At 46.5% G+C, this 14,026-nt stretch overlaps 2 protein-coding genes across 8 annotated transcripts in view; one reads left to right on the top strand and one right to left on the bottom strand.

Annotated features, from left to right (window-relative positions):
* The window catches only part of Atxn2 (ataxin 2), a 140,199-nt gene extending 130,125 nt beyond the window's left edge, over window positions 1-10,074 (top strand). For 4 of the 7 annotated variants that reach the window (XM_023720527.1, XM_023720531.1, XM_023720532.1 and 1 more), the window contains 4 exons: window positions 5,069-5,214; window positions 6,203-6,430; window positions 8,459-8,627; window positions 9,452-9,860. In XM_023720527.1, coding sequence (XP_023576295.1) covers window positions 5,069-5,214; window positions 6,203-6,430; window positions 8,459-8,627; window positions 9,452-9,480 — 572 coding nt within the window. In that variant the 3' untranslated portion in view covers window positions 9,481-9,860. Of the gene's footprint in view, window positions 1-5,068; window positions 5,215-6,202; window positions 6,431-8,458; window positions 8,628-9,451 lie in introns of all 7 variants that reach the window. The other 3 variants (XM_004635919.1, XM_023720529.1, XM_023720530.1) reach the window with 2 other exon arrangements.
* Window positions 10,075-11,859: 1,785 nt separating this feature from the next.
* Sh2b3 (SH2B adaptor protein 3) overlaps window positions 11,860-14,026 on the bottom strand; it is a 33,754-nt gene continuing 31,587 nt past the window's right edge. Inside the window, exon 8 of the mRNA XM_004635918.2 lies at window positions 11,860-14,011. Within this exon, the coding sequence (XP_004635975.1) occupies window positions 13,716-14,011 (296 nt within the window). The 3' untranslated portion in view covers window positions 11,860-13,715. The remainder of the gene's footprint in view (window positions 14,012-14,026) is intronic.

Raw genomic sequence — 14,026 nt, 5'->3', positions numbered from 1 at the left:
AAGTTCCTGATTTTTCTCCTGAAGTTTCCAGCTTTTGTTCATATTTCTTTTTCAGAAACATCACATTTAAAGGCTGAAAGATTTTCTTTCTTTTTTTTTTTAAAAAAAAGATTTTCTTTTGTCTGATTTTTAAACTCTTTCAGTGCTGGTGATCTCTTGTTACCTCTGCATCCAAGGTCAAAATGATAAAACTAAGTTACAAATTAGACACTTTATGGACTGGGTTGCTTCAGTTAAGATTATGGCTTCCAGAAACAACTTTTGGAAACTTACTTAATGTAAGAATTTCAATAATGGTGTATTTAGAATTTCAAATGTTTATACTAAGGAGTGTGTTGCGTGAGAAGCTTCTAGACTAGTTCTGGCCCAGAGCAATACTACTTTGAAAAAAATTTTTCTATTTTTGAGATAGGGAAAGCTAAGTTTCTTAAATAGAGGTTTAATTGTTAAGCAGCTACATCAGAATTTCAAAGAAAACTCACTTTATTTTTAACCTCTCCTCTTAGTTAAAATGAGCAGATAGAACAAGCAGCATGGTGGCGCTCACCTGTACTCCCAGCACTCAGGAGACAAGGCGGGAGGATCGAAGTGAGTCCAAGGCCCACTGAACTGTGTAGTGAGGCCCTGTGTCCAAAAAAAAGAGCAGTTAAATAATTAATTTACCTAAACCCTGTGCTTTCAGTTCTTTTTCCCCAGATTTTCCACATTTCTTTCCTTGTTTACTAGTTTGTCTTGGTTCCTTTCCCATGTCTGTTTTCTTTAAGATATTTTCCCCTTGTCTTTTAATTTCTCTCCTATCCCCTTACGAGTTTGAACTGGCCTTTCAAAGAACCAAATTATATTTTTGTTCAAAGTATTGAATTAAAATGTATGTTTCAGGCCGGCTAAATAGCTCAGTGGATTAAAGCACCTGCTTGCAGGGGGTAGGGGTTCGATCCCAGGGCCTGCCATGCTGGCCCCAGCCCCCAGGGCGCTGAGACAACCACTGAGACTGGGCGTGGTGGCACAATGCACGTGGGAGGTCACACACAGGAGAATCACTGCCAGTCAGACCTAGGAGTGAGACCCTGAACACCCTGTAAGCACTTCCCTAATATACAGAAAAAATAAAATACATTTCACATTTTCCCTGCTCATTTTTCTATTCAAGGCAAAAAGGAGTTCTTAGTACTTTAAGATCTTGTACTTTTTTTTAAATCTTGTATGCTAAAATATGAAAAAAAGAAAATATTTCTAATTAACCTTCTTAAAATTTTATTTGCAACTTATGATGTGTAGATTACATCTTGTTTTTCTTTCTTTCTTTCTTCCTTTTTTTTTTTTTTTTTTTTTTTTTTTTTTTTTTGGTGGAACCGGGGATTGAACTCAGGCCCTTGCACTTGCCAGGCAAGTGCTTATTCTACTGAGCTATCTCCCTGGCCCCAAACCTACTGGTGTTTCTTTTGTTTGTTTGTTTGTTTTTGCAGTACCAGGGATTGAACTCAGGGCCTTGTTATTGCCAGGTAAGCACTTATTCTACTGAGCTATCTCCCCAGCCCTTTTCTTTTTGTCAAAAATGGGAAAATTTACAAGGGAGAGAACTCTGAGAGACAAAAGGAGGACTTGAGAGCAGGTTGTCTTTTGTTTTCTGTTTTAAACCAAGACCATGTACAGGGCTGGTGAGATAGTTCAGAGGTCTAAAGTGCCTGCTTAGGCAAGCACAGGGACAGGAACTGTGGTTCGATCCCTGGCATCACATGCCATGCCAGCTCCGCCCCCAGGGCCTGCTAAGCTGGCCACAAAAAAAAAAAGTACATTTATTGAGCTTGGTTCTCTGCAATATTTTTGCTTTGCATGCAAATTAGCTATAGTCTGGACCACTCTATAGTCTTAGAATGTTGGTAAACTTATGTCACAGAATATTTTTTCAAAAAGGTTCAGTAGTTGATCCCTGTACTACATGTTGCACTGGCCATGGAGACAGGGCATGGTGGTAGACAGCTATAATCCCAGCACTGGGGAGGCTGAACACAGGAGGATCAGTATGAGTCAAAGCTGCACAGTGAGACCCTGTACCAAAGACATTAAAAAAAAAAAGGTGCAGTACAAGGCAAGCATAGTGGTACTTGGCCTGTGGTCCCAGTTATTGGGGAGGTCAGCGTGGGAAGATTGGCTTTGGGCAACTTAGAAAGAGTCCATCTCTAAGAAATAAATGCGCTAGGGTTGTGGTAAGGGACAGAGCATGTGCTTAGTAAAAGTAAGGCCTCCGGCAACACAAAAGTTTAAACATTCATAGCAAAATATTTTGTGTTTAATTTCCCTTCTCATAATTTTAATATTCTTACATTTTTCCAGGTGATGAATACTTTAGACTTCATAATCATTTTCTGTAGTAGCCATGTTTTTGTGTAGAAAATGATATAGCACTCAGATTGAATGTATTTTGTTTCATAGTGCTGGAGATCACACCTAAGCCTGCACACATGCTCTGCAGCACTCTATCACTGAGTTGTGCCTCCAGCCTGATTTTTAAATTTATTGTTACTTTTCAGTCTTAATACTTTGCCTAGAAAAATAATTAAAAGTGAAATTTAAAATTTTTTACAAGGGCCAGACAAATAGCTCAGCAGACTAAAGCTCCTGCTTAGACAGGTGCCGGGACTGGGGTTCAATCCCTGGTGTGCCTTGTAGGCCCGGCTCCACCCTCGGGGCGCGCTGAGATAGCAAATGAGACTGGGCGTGGTGGCACACACCTGTAATCCCAGCGCTTGGGAGGCTGAAGACAGGAGGAATACAAGTCCGATGTGTGTAATGAAACCCTGTAGCCTCTGTACTAAAATGAATAAATCTTTCCAGTACAAAACTTCTTGAGAATAGTTTTAAACATTTAATTAAGATTCTATACTCTGGAAATCTGTAAATGGAATTTTGGAGTTGCTTTACTTGGAATTTTGGAGTTGAATTCTTGGAGTATGAATACTATTAGTATTCATACAAATGAAACATTTAAGAAGTTAGTAGGGTTGGGTATGGTGGTGCATGCCTGTGATCCCAGCACTCAGAAGGCTGAGGCAGGGGAACACCGTGAGTTTGAGGCCAGGCTGGGCTACATAGTGAGTTCACTGTGAGTCTGAACTACACTATGAAACCCTATCTTTAAAATAAAAAAATAAAGGCCAGGGAATGTGATTTAAATGTTAGTAGTGGTTTAAAAATAACTAGAAATGACTAGACATCAATATCTAGCAGAATTTTTTTGTGATAATGCAACTCTGCTGTGAAACTGTGCTGTCCAATCTAGTAGCCACTGGCTGTGTATTTTAATTACCCTGAAGTAAAAGTTTAAAACATGTTAAAGGCAGGCCAAATAGTGGATTAAAGCACCTGCAAGCAGGCGCAGGAACCAGTGGTTCAATCCCTGAGCCTGCCCTGCTGGCCCTGCCCTCAGGGCGTGCTGAGACAGCAATCGAAGGGGGGGGGTGAGCCTGTAATCCCAGCTCTTGGGAGGCTGTAAACAGGTGGATCACTACAAGTCTGATCTAGTAGAGAGACCCTGAACACCCTTCCCTTAAAATACAAAAAAAAAAAAAAAAACCTATTAGGAGTTTTACAAGAATGGTAAAGTCAGGTTCTGCCTAAAGAATTTGGAGAAACTAAAAATAAGCTGAATAAGTATGAAGGAAGAGACCACTCCCGCAGAGTCGTGGGGTAGGTCTGACTTCTAGAAAATAGCTGTGACTTTAAAAAATGTTCAGAGATAGGTTGCTGCAGTTTTCTTAAAATGTTCCAGTGTATATTACTGTTACAGTCTTTGCATACTTTTCCAGTGTGCAAAGAGAACTTCATTTGTGCTAAACTACACATTCTAGAAATGCCAACTGTGGCACTGGCAGTGGATGCACAGGTGATCCTGGCACTGGCAGCTGGCCTTGCCCTTGCCTTTCCTAAGACGCGTTTGTGCCTGGAGACAAAATGATAGGTCAGAGCCACAGTGGCTTCCAGCTGCGCAGCGTCAGTCCTATTCCAGAACAACTTCACGCACTTAACCCTGCCTCGTTGCTGTGGGATGTGGCAGTCATCCGTGCTGGCAGCGGTCGATGCCTGTCCCTGTGCGTGCTTGCTTCTCACCTGTCTGCTAACACATTATGTGAAGAACTGTTCTGAGCATCATTTCTATGTGTGGCATTAGCTTCTAAAGGGATGGCAGGATTCATTTCCTGGAAGTGAGCTGGGAGTCAGTCCCTACTGGTGCTGTGGCTTACGGCACTGTGCTGTCTGCTCACTGCCACCTTGAGGGTGGATGTGCTGCATGTATTCTCTAATTGTTTTTTGGGAAGACATGGACAGATGACTCTGTACCTGTCCTGTTTTACATGGCCCGGGCTGAGAGTCTAAAGAATTGGCTCTGGGTTATTTTTAATCACATTTTATCTTAAAGGGGTCTGTTCTATTTCTTTTGAAGTGCCTCTTCCTAGTAAAATTCCTGTAAAAAAGAGGTTGGAGTGTTTTGAGGAGAATTCATTTTTTCTATATAACACAGTTAATTTCAGCTTCTAGAATTTTTAAAACAAAGGTGAGAAATTCTTAGTAGGTCCCTAGGGAACAAACTACATGGTAGATCCCATCTATGAGTCTCAGAGATGTGGTCATTTGGCCCTGGGTAGGTTCCTAATCTTGCCACGTTATTGACACAGCTCCTCTTGGAGCCTGTTCCAAAGTGTGCCCACGCAACACTACACCACTCCAGGACGGTAGCATGGTGAGGTAGCAGGTGATGGCTTGTGGGAGGGAGGAGGGACGGCAGGCTTGGAGAAGGAGGAGTAACTTTGTGCACAGAAGTGCAGTTGTTTGAGCTGATTCTGACCGAACTTTGCAGAAAACCTTGTGACTGAGAGCAAACTCAAACATTATGCAAATCAAACGCTAGTCTGATTGTTTGTCTGTACTTCACACTTAAGACCATGTAGAGATTGGTAGGGACATGTGTCCGAGATGGCAGTCTTCAGGAAAGTCCAGTTGCTGAGGGGCAGAGGAGTGATGCTGGTCCTCAACATGTCAGTTGTACACGCTGCTTTTCCTTTTACTTCAGTTTCCACGGGCTCCCTCGCTCAGCAGTACGCACACCCTAATGCCACCCTGCACCCACATCCTCCACATCCTCAGCCTTCAGCTACCCCCACGGGACAGCAGCAGAGCCAGCATGGTGGAAGTCATCCGGCGCCCAGTCCTGTTCAGGTAAGGAGGAGTTGAGGCGTGCACGGCATTGCTTCCTTATTGTAGTGACTGAGTGCTTCTCTCAGTGCCAGGCACTGTATAATCACAACACATAGTATGGTCCCCTAATGCAGCTGGCAAACAGCTGTGCTGCACTAAGGTAGGAAGAGAGGTTTTTAAAACGACATTAAAAAAATAAAAACAAAAATGACATTAAGGCTGGGTGTGGTGCTCTACACCTGTAATCCCAGCTACTTGGGAGTCTGAAGTAGAAAGCTCTTGAGACCAGCCTAAGCAACTTAGCAAGATCCTATCTCAATATACAGGGCTAGCTAAGGATGTAGGTCAGTGGTAGAGTTGCTATGAGTTTAATCCTCAGTACTGCTCAAATAAAATTTAAAAATAAGGCCCATAATTGAGAGTGAGGGCTTGGATAATCTCTGGGCACCTACTGACATTGAAAGCTGGGGATAGCGGGATACTAGCAACGAAGCCCAGAGCCTCCACACTGAGGTTCATCCCCTGCCATTTTTATTTAGAGATAGTCTTGCTGTGGCCCTAAATTGGCCAAAGTAGCTATAAGTTACAATTCTCTTTCTGCCTCAACTTCCCTGAGTTCTGGGATCATAGGCATGCACCACCATGCCTTACCTCCCCAAAGAAATTAACATGAAGCAAGCTGGGCATGGTGGCACATAACTGTAATCCCAGTACATAGGAGGCTGAGGCAGGGGATCACCATGAGTTTGAGACCAGCTTGAACTATAGTGACCTTACCTCAGAAAAATAAAACAAACAAAAAATTTTAACCCAACCTTCCTAAAGTCTATGTAGTGAGGTGTTTTATTTTTTTTTTATTAAAGTCTGTAGTCAGTGTTGGTTCAGGAAGCAGTTAGGAATGTTTTGTTTTTTGACATCGTTCATCTCCCTGGGTCTGTAGTCTTGTTTTACCTGTTTGGATGGGAGTTTGTAAAAGAAGTCTTTCTCCAATCTCCCCGATGCTTTGCAGCACCATCAGCACCAGGCCGCCCCGGCGCTCCATCTGGCCAGTCCGCAGCAGCAGTCAGCCATTTACCACGCCGGGCTTGCACCAACCCCACCTTCCATGACGCCTGCCTCCAACACGCAGTCGCCACAGAATAGTTTTCCAGCAGCACAGCAGACGGTCTTCACAATTCATCCTTCTCATGTTCAGCCAGCATACACCAATCCACCCCACATGGCCCATGTACCTCAGGTAATCAGCATAGCCACTTCTCGGAAGAGTGAGTAGGACGTGGTGGTTGTCATATGCAGCAAAGAGGCAGCCGCTCTCCAGGCCAGGACCCCTGTGTGTGGTGCCATTGCCTGTCTCCCTCTCCCTGCTCAGTACGCCTGTGATCTGGCCCTCAGTAAATGTTGGTGTGGTTTTGTAATGGAATCAGTGAAGTTGCTTATCAGTCCTTTAACGTTTTCCAGCTGAGACCTTTAAACATCTTTGACTCTGGAATGCACCCCAGTCCTTTCCTTTCTGTGTCTGCTTTGCTCTGTCTATAGCTTCCCTCCTATATATACATATATATGTCACCATATATATATATACCCCCTTCACACGTCCACAGAAATTAGCAGGCATAGAGGCTGAAAGTCACAGCTTCCCAAGGTGACTGGACTAGGCCTGGCAGCCTGGGTGTCAGTCCCATGAGTTCAGGGCAGTCTGTCCAGCTGTTTTCCCTGATTGTCCCCCATCTGCTTTGGCCATGTGTTATGCTTCTGGAGAGGGCTGGGTAATAAGTTGGATGCACCCAGGTGCCTTATTGTTATAGTGCAGGCCTGGAGATTTCTGGAGATCCTTCAGGGTGAGCCTGGGAAGGTGAGAAGGTGTGGCACCGTCTGCATCAGCTGCTGACAGAGGTCCTATATAGGCCAGGGACATGTTGGCTTCTCCTGGGGAGAAGAATGGCACTAGAGTTGGGCTCTAGTGCTGTCCTGAGGCCATCCATGGAGCCCAGTTCAGATGAACTGGCTGCATTAGTTGTCTGTGCTACTTCGATACCAGAGCTCTTCGGTGGGTCTAAACAAGACCCACCTCACTCACCTCCATTTTCTGTCCAGTAGTGTACCCACGAGGCTCTGGCAAGGTGTGGGCCAGAGATGCGATGTGGTTGGAGATCTCTTGGGCTTCCATGTTACTGGAGGTCCACAGTTGCTGGCGTGTTTGGAACCCATACCCTGTGGAAGTCAGGTGCTACAGTGTAGTGCGCTAGAGTCGATTGGCTCTGTAGTCGGGAGGGGGCCGGTGTGGTCAGCGTGTTTTGATGGAATCAGCTTCATGAGAGTTGCATTTCTGCAGGTGTCTAACAGAGTTGGTGGCAAAGTAGGTTTGTGAACTTAAATATAAGTTGAGGTTCCTAAAACCTCACTTTTGTGTCTTTGTGCAGAAAGAGCAAAAAAGGCTTATTATGTGAGAAAGTCCAAATATTCCACTTGATTATGAGAGAGTAAAAATGGCGTTTCATTCAAAGTTCACTTTCTTAGAACAAACAGCACACAGTATGGGAGGCAGGAAACAAGGGCTCTTCCTAGCCCTGCCAACCCCTTACAGAGCCGGGCTCTTGCTGTCTGGGCTGAAATCTTTCTTTCTTGAACTTGCTGTCACTTGGTATCTGGGCACTGGGTGGTCCAGATAATTCCAGACTGCTCTTCATCACATGGGAGCTGTCAGCTGCAGGCTCTTGCCCCACTCCATCAGTGAACCTTTCCGAGAGTGCAGGGAACCCAAGAGTTTCTTCACCTTATTGCCTGGTGAGCAGGCCTCAGCAAGGGGAGGTGGAAGCAAGGAAAAGTGACCCAGGTCGGTGGCATCCAACAGTCCCTCCTTATCCTGCAATAGTCTCCTTTTCTTTTGGAAAGGAATGTCTCTGTCAAACATCTTCAGGCCCAACGTGGAAGCCCCTTTCTGAAGCACCATGGTGTCTTTTCCTAGCTGAAAATGCTGCTCGGGATCAGGATTGCCCTTTCTGAGACCTTGTGCTGGAGGCAGAACTTAGTGATGAGCAGCGGTGGCGATTAGAATGTTGGAGCCCTGATGTTCACCCAGGCTCCCCAGCCCTGCAGCAGCTGCCAGAAGGTGTGAACCAGGGGGCGTCCCAGAGGAAAGAAACGGCCCTGAGGCTGAGCCTTGCCCACTCCTGAGTTCCAGTCTAGTGCAAGGAAAGGAACACAGTTGACTTGTTGTTTAAGCTGGAGATGTTGCCTGTATGCGTAAAAGAGCTCTCTGTTTCAGGCTCATGTACAGTCAGGAATGGTTCCTTCTCATCCAACTGCCCATGCGCCAATGATGCTAATGACGACACAGCCACCCGGCGGTCCCCAGGCCGCTCTCGCTCAAAGTGCACTACAGCCCATTCCAGTCTCGACAACAGCGCATTTCCCCTATATGACGCACCCTTCAGGTGAGGCGTGTGTGTGCAGGGGCCGCCGGGGCACCCCAAGCATTCTGCTCGCACAGGTTGAATGGCAGGCAGGGCCAACGCTGCAAGCCCCGTGCTCAAGAATAGCAAGACCCGTCCAACACTGCCCGAAAGGGACTTCGATGATCAGTCAGTGTCAGGGCCTGAGGCTTCCGTGAACCGGTCTGTGTGTGTTCTGATGGTATGCAGGATGTGGCTTGATGAACAGCGGCAGCCACCGCATTCGGGTCGCTGGTGCATGCCTAGGACTCAGTTGGCCTTCCTTGTTACAACAGGCTGCGCAGGGCAGTGTGTTCCTTCCTGAGTTCCCACAAGCTGACACGCGGGGGGTTATGACCATGGCAGTTTGATTGTAGCTTGGAGAAGATACTGATGAGCAAGTGCTGTGTGTGGACTGGTTTGAGTGTAGTGTCAGTCCCGGCCTACGCCCCGAAGGGGGCCGCCCTTGCTGGTGCTCCAGTACTGGATGGCTGCCATGGCGGTACTTCAGTCTCACCTGTTACTCTGAAAGCAATGCTGTGCTTGGCTACTATGTGGGGAGGGGGTATGTTAGAGCCTTTTCTCCTCCCCCCATCAAGTCTTGTGGGAGTTTTATCTGAAGAGGTTTCACGTCTGACTGGTTTGTTCTACCCACTCACCTCCCTGTCCTTCCCCACCTTGGTGCAGACGGGTGGGGGGAAGTGAATTCAATTTCAAGTCTTGCTCAGCTAGCACGAGGATAGTTCACAGTCTGCACTGTGGAGACACTAGGCTGATGCGCAGTGTTGCCAGTGTTCTGTTTAAATGTGCACTTTTCTTTTTTACAGTACAAGCCCACCACCAACAGCAGTTGTAAGGCTGCCCTGGAGGAACCGAAAGGCCAAATTCCCTCCTCCCTTCTACTGCTTCTACCAACTGGAAGCACAGAAAACTAGAATTACATTTATTTTGTTTTTTAAAAAATATACGTTGATTTCTTGTAACATTCAGTAGGAATGCTAACAGTTCACTTGCAGTGGAAGGCATTTGAACCGAGTAGAGGCATTTAGGGATTTGTGGGCTCTTCCATAATTCCATGTGCTGTTTCCAAGTCCCGCAGGTATCCCAGCTCTGCTTGCTGAAACTGGAAGTTATTTATTTTTTAATGGCCCTTGAAAGTCATGAACACATCAGCTAGCAAAAGAAGTAACAAGAGTGATTCTTGCTGCTATTATCGCTAAAAAAAAAAAAAAAAAATCAAGATTTAGAACACCCTTTTACTAAACTTGACAAACGTTCAGTAAATTCTTACCGTCAAACTGACGGGTTATTATTTATAAATCAAGTTTGATGAGGTGATCACTGTCTACAGTGGTTCAACTTTTAAGTTAAGGGAAAACTTTTACTTTGTAGATAATATAAAATAAAAAATTTAAAAAAATTTAAAAATAAAAAAAGTTTTAAAAACTGATAAGTTAATGTGTGTTTGTGTAAGCTACTTGTGCTGTAGGAGACTGTCAGGGAAGGCGGGCTATACATAGGCTGCTTCTGTATCCTAAAGGTAGTTGTCAAACAGTCTTTCTTTTTCACCTTTAGTTCCAGTATAAGGTAAGAGCCAAGTCTGAGCTCTCCTTTCTGGATTAGTGCAGGGAATTGGGAGGAGGAAGGCTGGCCAATGCCACAGCCCCAAGCAGCATGCATGCCTTCTGTCAACTCCCATTTCCTCTCTTCCCAGACACAACCACTCCTTGGTCAGCAGTTGTCCCAATTCAGCTATTTTACCAGCAGGGGGCAGGAGATACTTTATTTTTTAAAACTACAATTAGAAAATCTGGAGGCCTATAATCCAAGCACTGGGAAGGCTGAGGCAAGAGGAACGGAGTTCCAGGCCAGCCTGACAAGAGACAGACAGACACAGAGATAGATCCAGAGGACAGTAAGGCCAAAAGATACAGACATATACAACAGTTTACTAACACGGACAAACTCCCAAGTATTCAATATCCCCACTTTCCTTTGGAAGACAGAGGAAAAGCATGTAGTTAAGCAGGGTATGGATTTTAAGAATATAGGTTTAATATAATAGAGCCTTCAGACATGGTAGCAACAAATCAAGATTCTGGAAACTTATTTTAATTCACATATATAGCAATTTGTACATTATAGCAAATTTTGCATTATTCAATAATAAGTTACTTATACAGTACATAAACAATACATACAAATTTGCCAAATACCCTCTGCCTAAAATGATACCAGCTGAATCTGCTGATTGTGTTAGTACACTGTACTGTTACTTGAGCTACTAGACATCAAGGGTGTCCTTGGTAAGAGGCAGCGGGTGATCTACTGTCAAGATGTTAGCTCGGACATGCCATCTGTGGTAAGAGACAGCCCTGAATAAAGAGCAGGAAGCAATCTCAGGCAACCCTCAGGGAAAAGTTGAAGGCCTTCCTTGATAGATTAAGAAACTTATGTAAAAATAGTGTTCTCTGGTCCAGGATTTTAATGATTGCTATTCCTTTTTCCTACATGGTCCAGAAGTGATCGAGGCAGAAGATTTATACCAGATAAAACCATATGGATTGCTGGTCTAAAATTCAAGGCAGGTTAGTTGACTTATTCTTTGGTGCTGGTGACTGTTAGTTTGTAAAAGTTAATGTCAGATGAGAAGGAAGGGATGGTGCTGGGAGCTGTGATTTGTAAGTAGGAGGGACCCTGACACTCCTCCGCTGTCCAGGATGGCACTCGCCCTGCTCTAGGTGGAACTTGCTGGTTTGGCCTCATCTGCCAGCAGTGATCACATCGTGCCTGGTGGGAGGGGCATGGGATGTGCTGGCCCAAGGCAGGCCAGGTACACCAGTGAGAGCACCCAGCCCCGTCAGGCAGCTGGATCTGCTCCAGCAGAAAAGGCATTGGCATAGTGTCACTTGGTCCCAGGGCCATAAGGGGTCTTTGTTAATGTATCTGAGCTGTCCTGGTAAACTGGACACATTCAGAGAGGAAGCAGTGTGGGATGGGGGACTCAGTTCACTGTCTGGGTTGAACTGGGTTGGAGCTGCTGTGTGTACAGAGCCTGGCGCACTTCTGGCACTGCCCAAGCTGGAAGGGGATGAACTGGCTGGAGCTGGAGCAAGGGAACTTACTTCACTATTTCCTGTGCGGACAGAAGAAAACCTAGCCAACTCACTCATTAGACTTGCCTTCTCTGAAGACCCTCGTCTTTCAAAAAAAATCTCAAACACTGCTTACTTGGTTCACCTTTGGTGGTTTTTATTTGAGATAGGACCTCAGGAGGTAGCCCAGGCTGGCCTTGAACTCACGTTGCTCTTGCCTTTAGGGTACACCCAACCACACATGTTCTAGAGAAGCCTGCTTGTAGAGGATAGAGTCAGGCATCCTCAGATCTGAACAAACCCGGATAGTGCTGGGTGTGGGCCATGAGAACACTGGAGTATCTTCAGAGTGGCACAGAGGTGGCTCTAAAGCCATTTTTCACCCTTGGTGTTTTGAGACAGGGTCTCAATATGTAGTGCAGGCCTTTTACTTATTACATATCCCAGGTTGGACTTGAGCGCTTGGCAATCCTCCTGCCTCAGCCTCCTGAGCAGTGGGATTTCAGGGGTGTGCCACTATGCCCACCCTAAAGCCCTCTAAAGATGAGCAAGTTGTAGAAGCAATGGCCTGCCCTCTTGGTGTACAGAGAGTAGCTGGAGAGACCGAGCCTGTCCTTGAGAAGGCAGGCAGTGTTGCTCTGAGGCTGGGTTCATGCTCACTTCTGAGTGATCCTAGAAGCCACTGCCTGACACTGGTTGGCCACACTGAATGGTTCTCTGGGCACTCGGGAGCAGCTGGCTGCTACGTCACTGCCTGCTCTGTGCCTGCGCCTCCACAGGAAGGCCCCTCTATGAATCATGTCATTTGAAAGGCAAGTATAGATGGAGGTTTGGCTTTAGGCCCTGGCTGGACAGGGTCCTGTGTGTGGAGACACATGTGCTAAGAAATACAGGACAGATTGTCAGTTCTTAGTTTCTCCTTGGCCAGTATCAGATTCCTAGCTTCCATTTTGGATTAAAAAGGAATCAGAAGCCCATGTGTGGGGTCATTTAATAAGCCACAGATGCATGGGGGCCTCTGAGCTGGCCTGTTAGTGGGGGCTGCCTAGAAAGGGCCTAGCAGCCTCCTTCCTTTCCGCTTGCCACTCCCCAGTGACACCCAGTCTTCATGAGGCTGCTGCTGTACACCAGGGTCGTTTATTCTTAAGGCACCAAGGTAGAACTGTTTCCTTGCCCCCCTCTTGTTTCAGTGATTGCCTGAATTGCTCTGAGTGTGACACGCTTCATTTCCCTGTATTCAGGGCGGACAGTGGCTGCTGAGCAGCAGGTGACGGTCCCACGGATGGACAAGGCCGCCAGGCACAGTGGCTCGGACCATGAGTAAGTCAGGCAGGGTCTGCATAGCAGTTCCTGGCTATAGAGCAGGCACAAGTCAGGTACAAGTTGAAACAGTGCAATGAAGGAAGCAATGATTTAGTCTTGAAACCTGAATCCTTTAAAAAATTAATCTGAGGTAAAATGTTTAAAATCATTTTTTACCTTCAGCTTGCCCGTGATAGAGCTTTTGTCCTAAAGCTGAGAGAAGCAGTATTAGGAGTGCCCACCTGTGGCATGGACCTGCCTTGGGACTGATGCTCCGACAGGAAACCCCACAAGGCTCCAGGGCTTGTTAGTGTTCTGGGCTCCCTGATGACACCCCTCTCTCCCCCCAGTAGAATGTTTGTCATCAGCTGTGCCAGTGTCAGTGAGAGGGTTTTTCCTCCAGCTCCTGCCCTCACCCCCCACTTCTTCTCAGAGTGATGGGGACTGGGATTAGGGACCCAGGGCAAGATCTGGTGGCATCTGCAGATAGGAACCACTTCTGTAAACAACAAGGAAAAGCCGAGTATGGGCAAGACTTACAGGAGGCCCTTTAACAGGCCTAATAGGCTCACATCCAACTGCAAGGAGTAGTAGCTGGGTGGCCCTTGAATCTCTCTCTGGAAGGAAGGAAAGATCACTACATTCACAAGTTCACATCTTCGCCTGTACTCCTGGGGGCTGGGCCCCACCGCCGTCAGAGAGGTGTGTACTGGTTGTCGATGGCCCGCAGGTGACTCCGGGAGGACGAGTCCATTTCATAGTCAGAGTCTCGGGCTCGACTCCCAGGCTCAAACTCCAGGTGCCGCAGGCTGCTGGCCAGTTCCTCCGGGGAAGGCACCAGGTGGAAGATCTGCTCGGGGGGTGACGAGCGGCCCGGAAGACCCTCAGGACCAAGCCCTTGAGGACAGCCAGAAGAGCTGAGGTGGGGGAGGCCCAGCTCTGAGTCCCAGTGTGGGAGGGAGGGAGGGAAGAGGACAGTGTTGCAGGAACCTAGGACAAGTGACC

The sequence above is a fragment of the Octodon degus genome, unplaced genomic scaffold, assembly GCF_000260255.1.
Source record: "Octodon degus isolate 3935 unplaced genomic scaffold, OctDeg1.0 scaffold00076, whole genome shotgun sequence".
NCBI classification, from domain to species: Eukaryota; Metazoa; Chordata; class Mammalia; order Rodentia; family Octodontidae; genus Octodon; species Octodon degus.
This window is presented reverse-complemented; position numbering and strand designations above follow the sequence as displayed.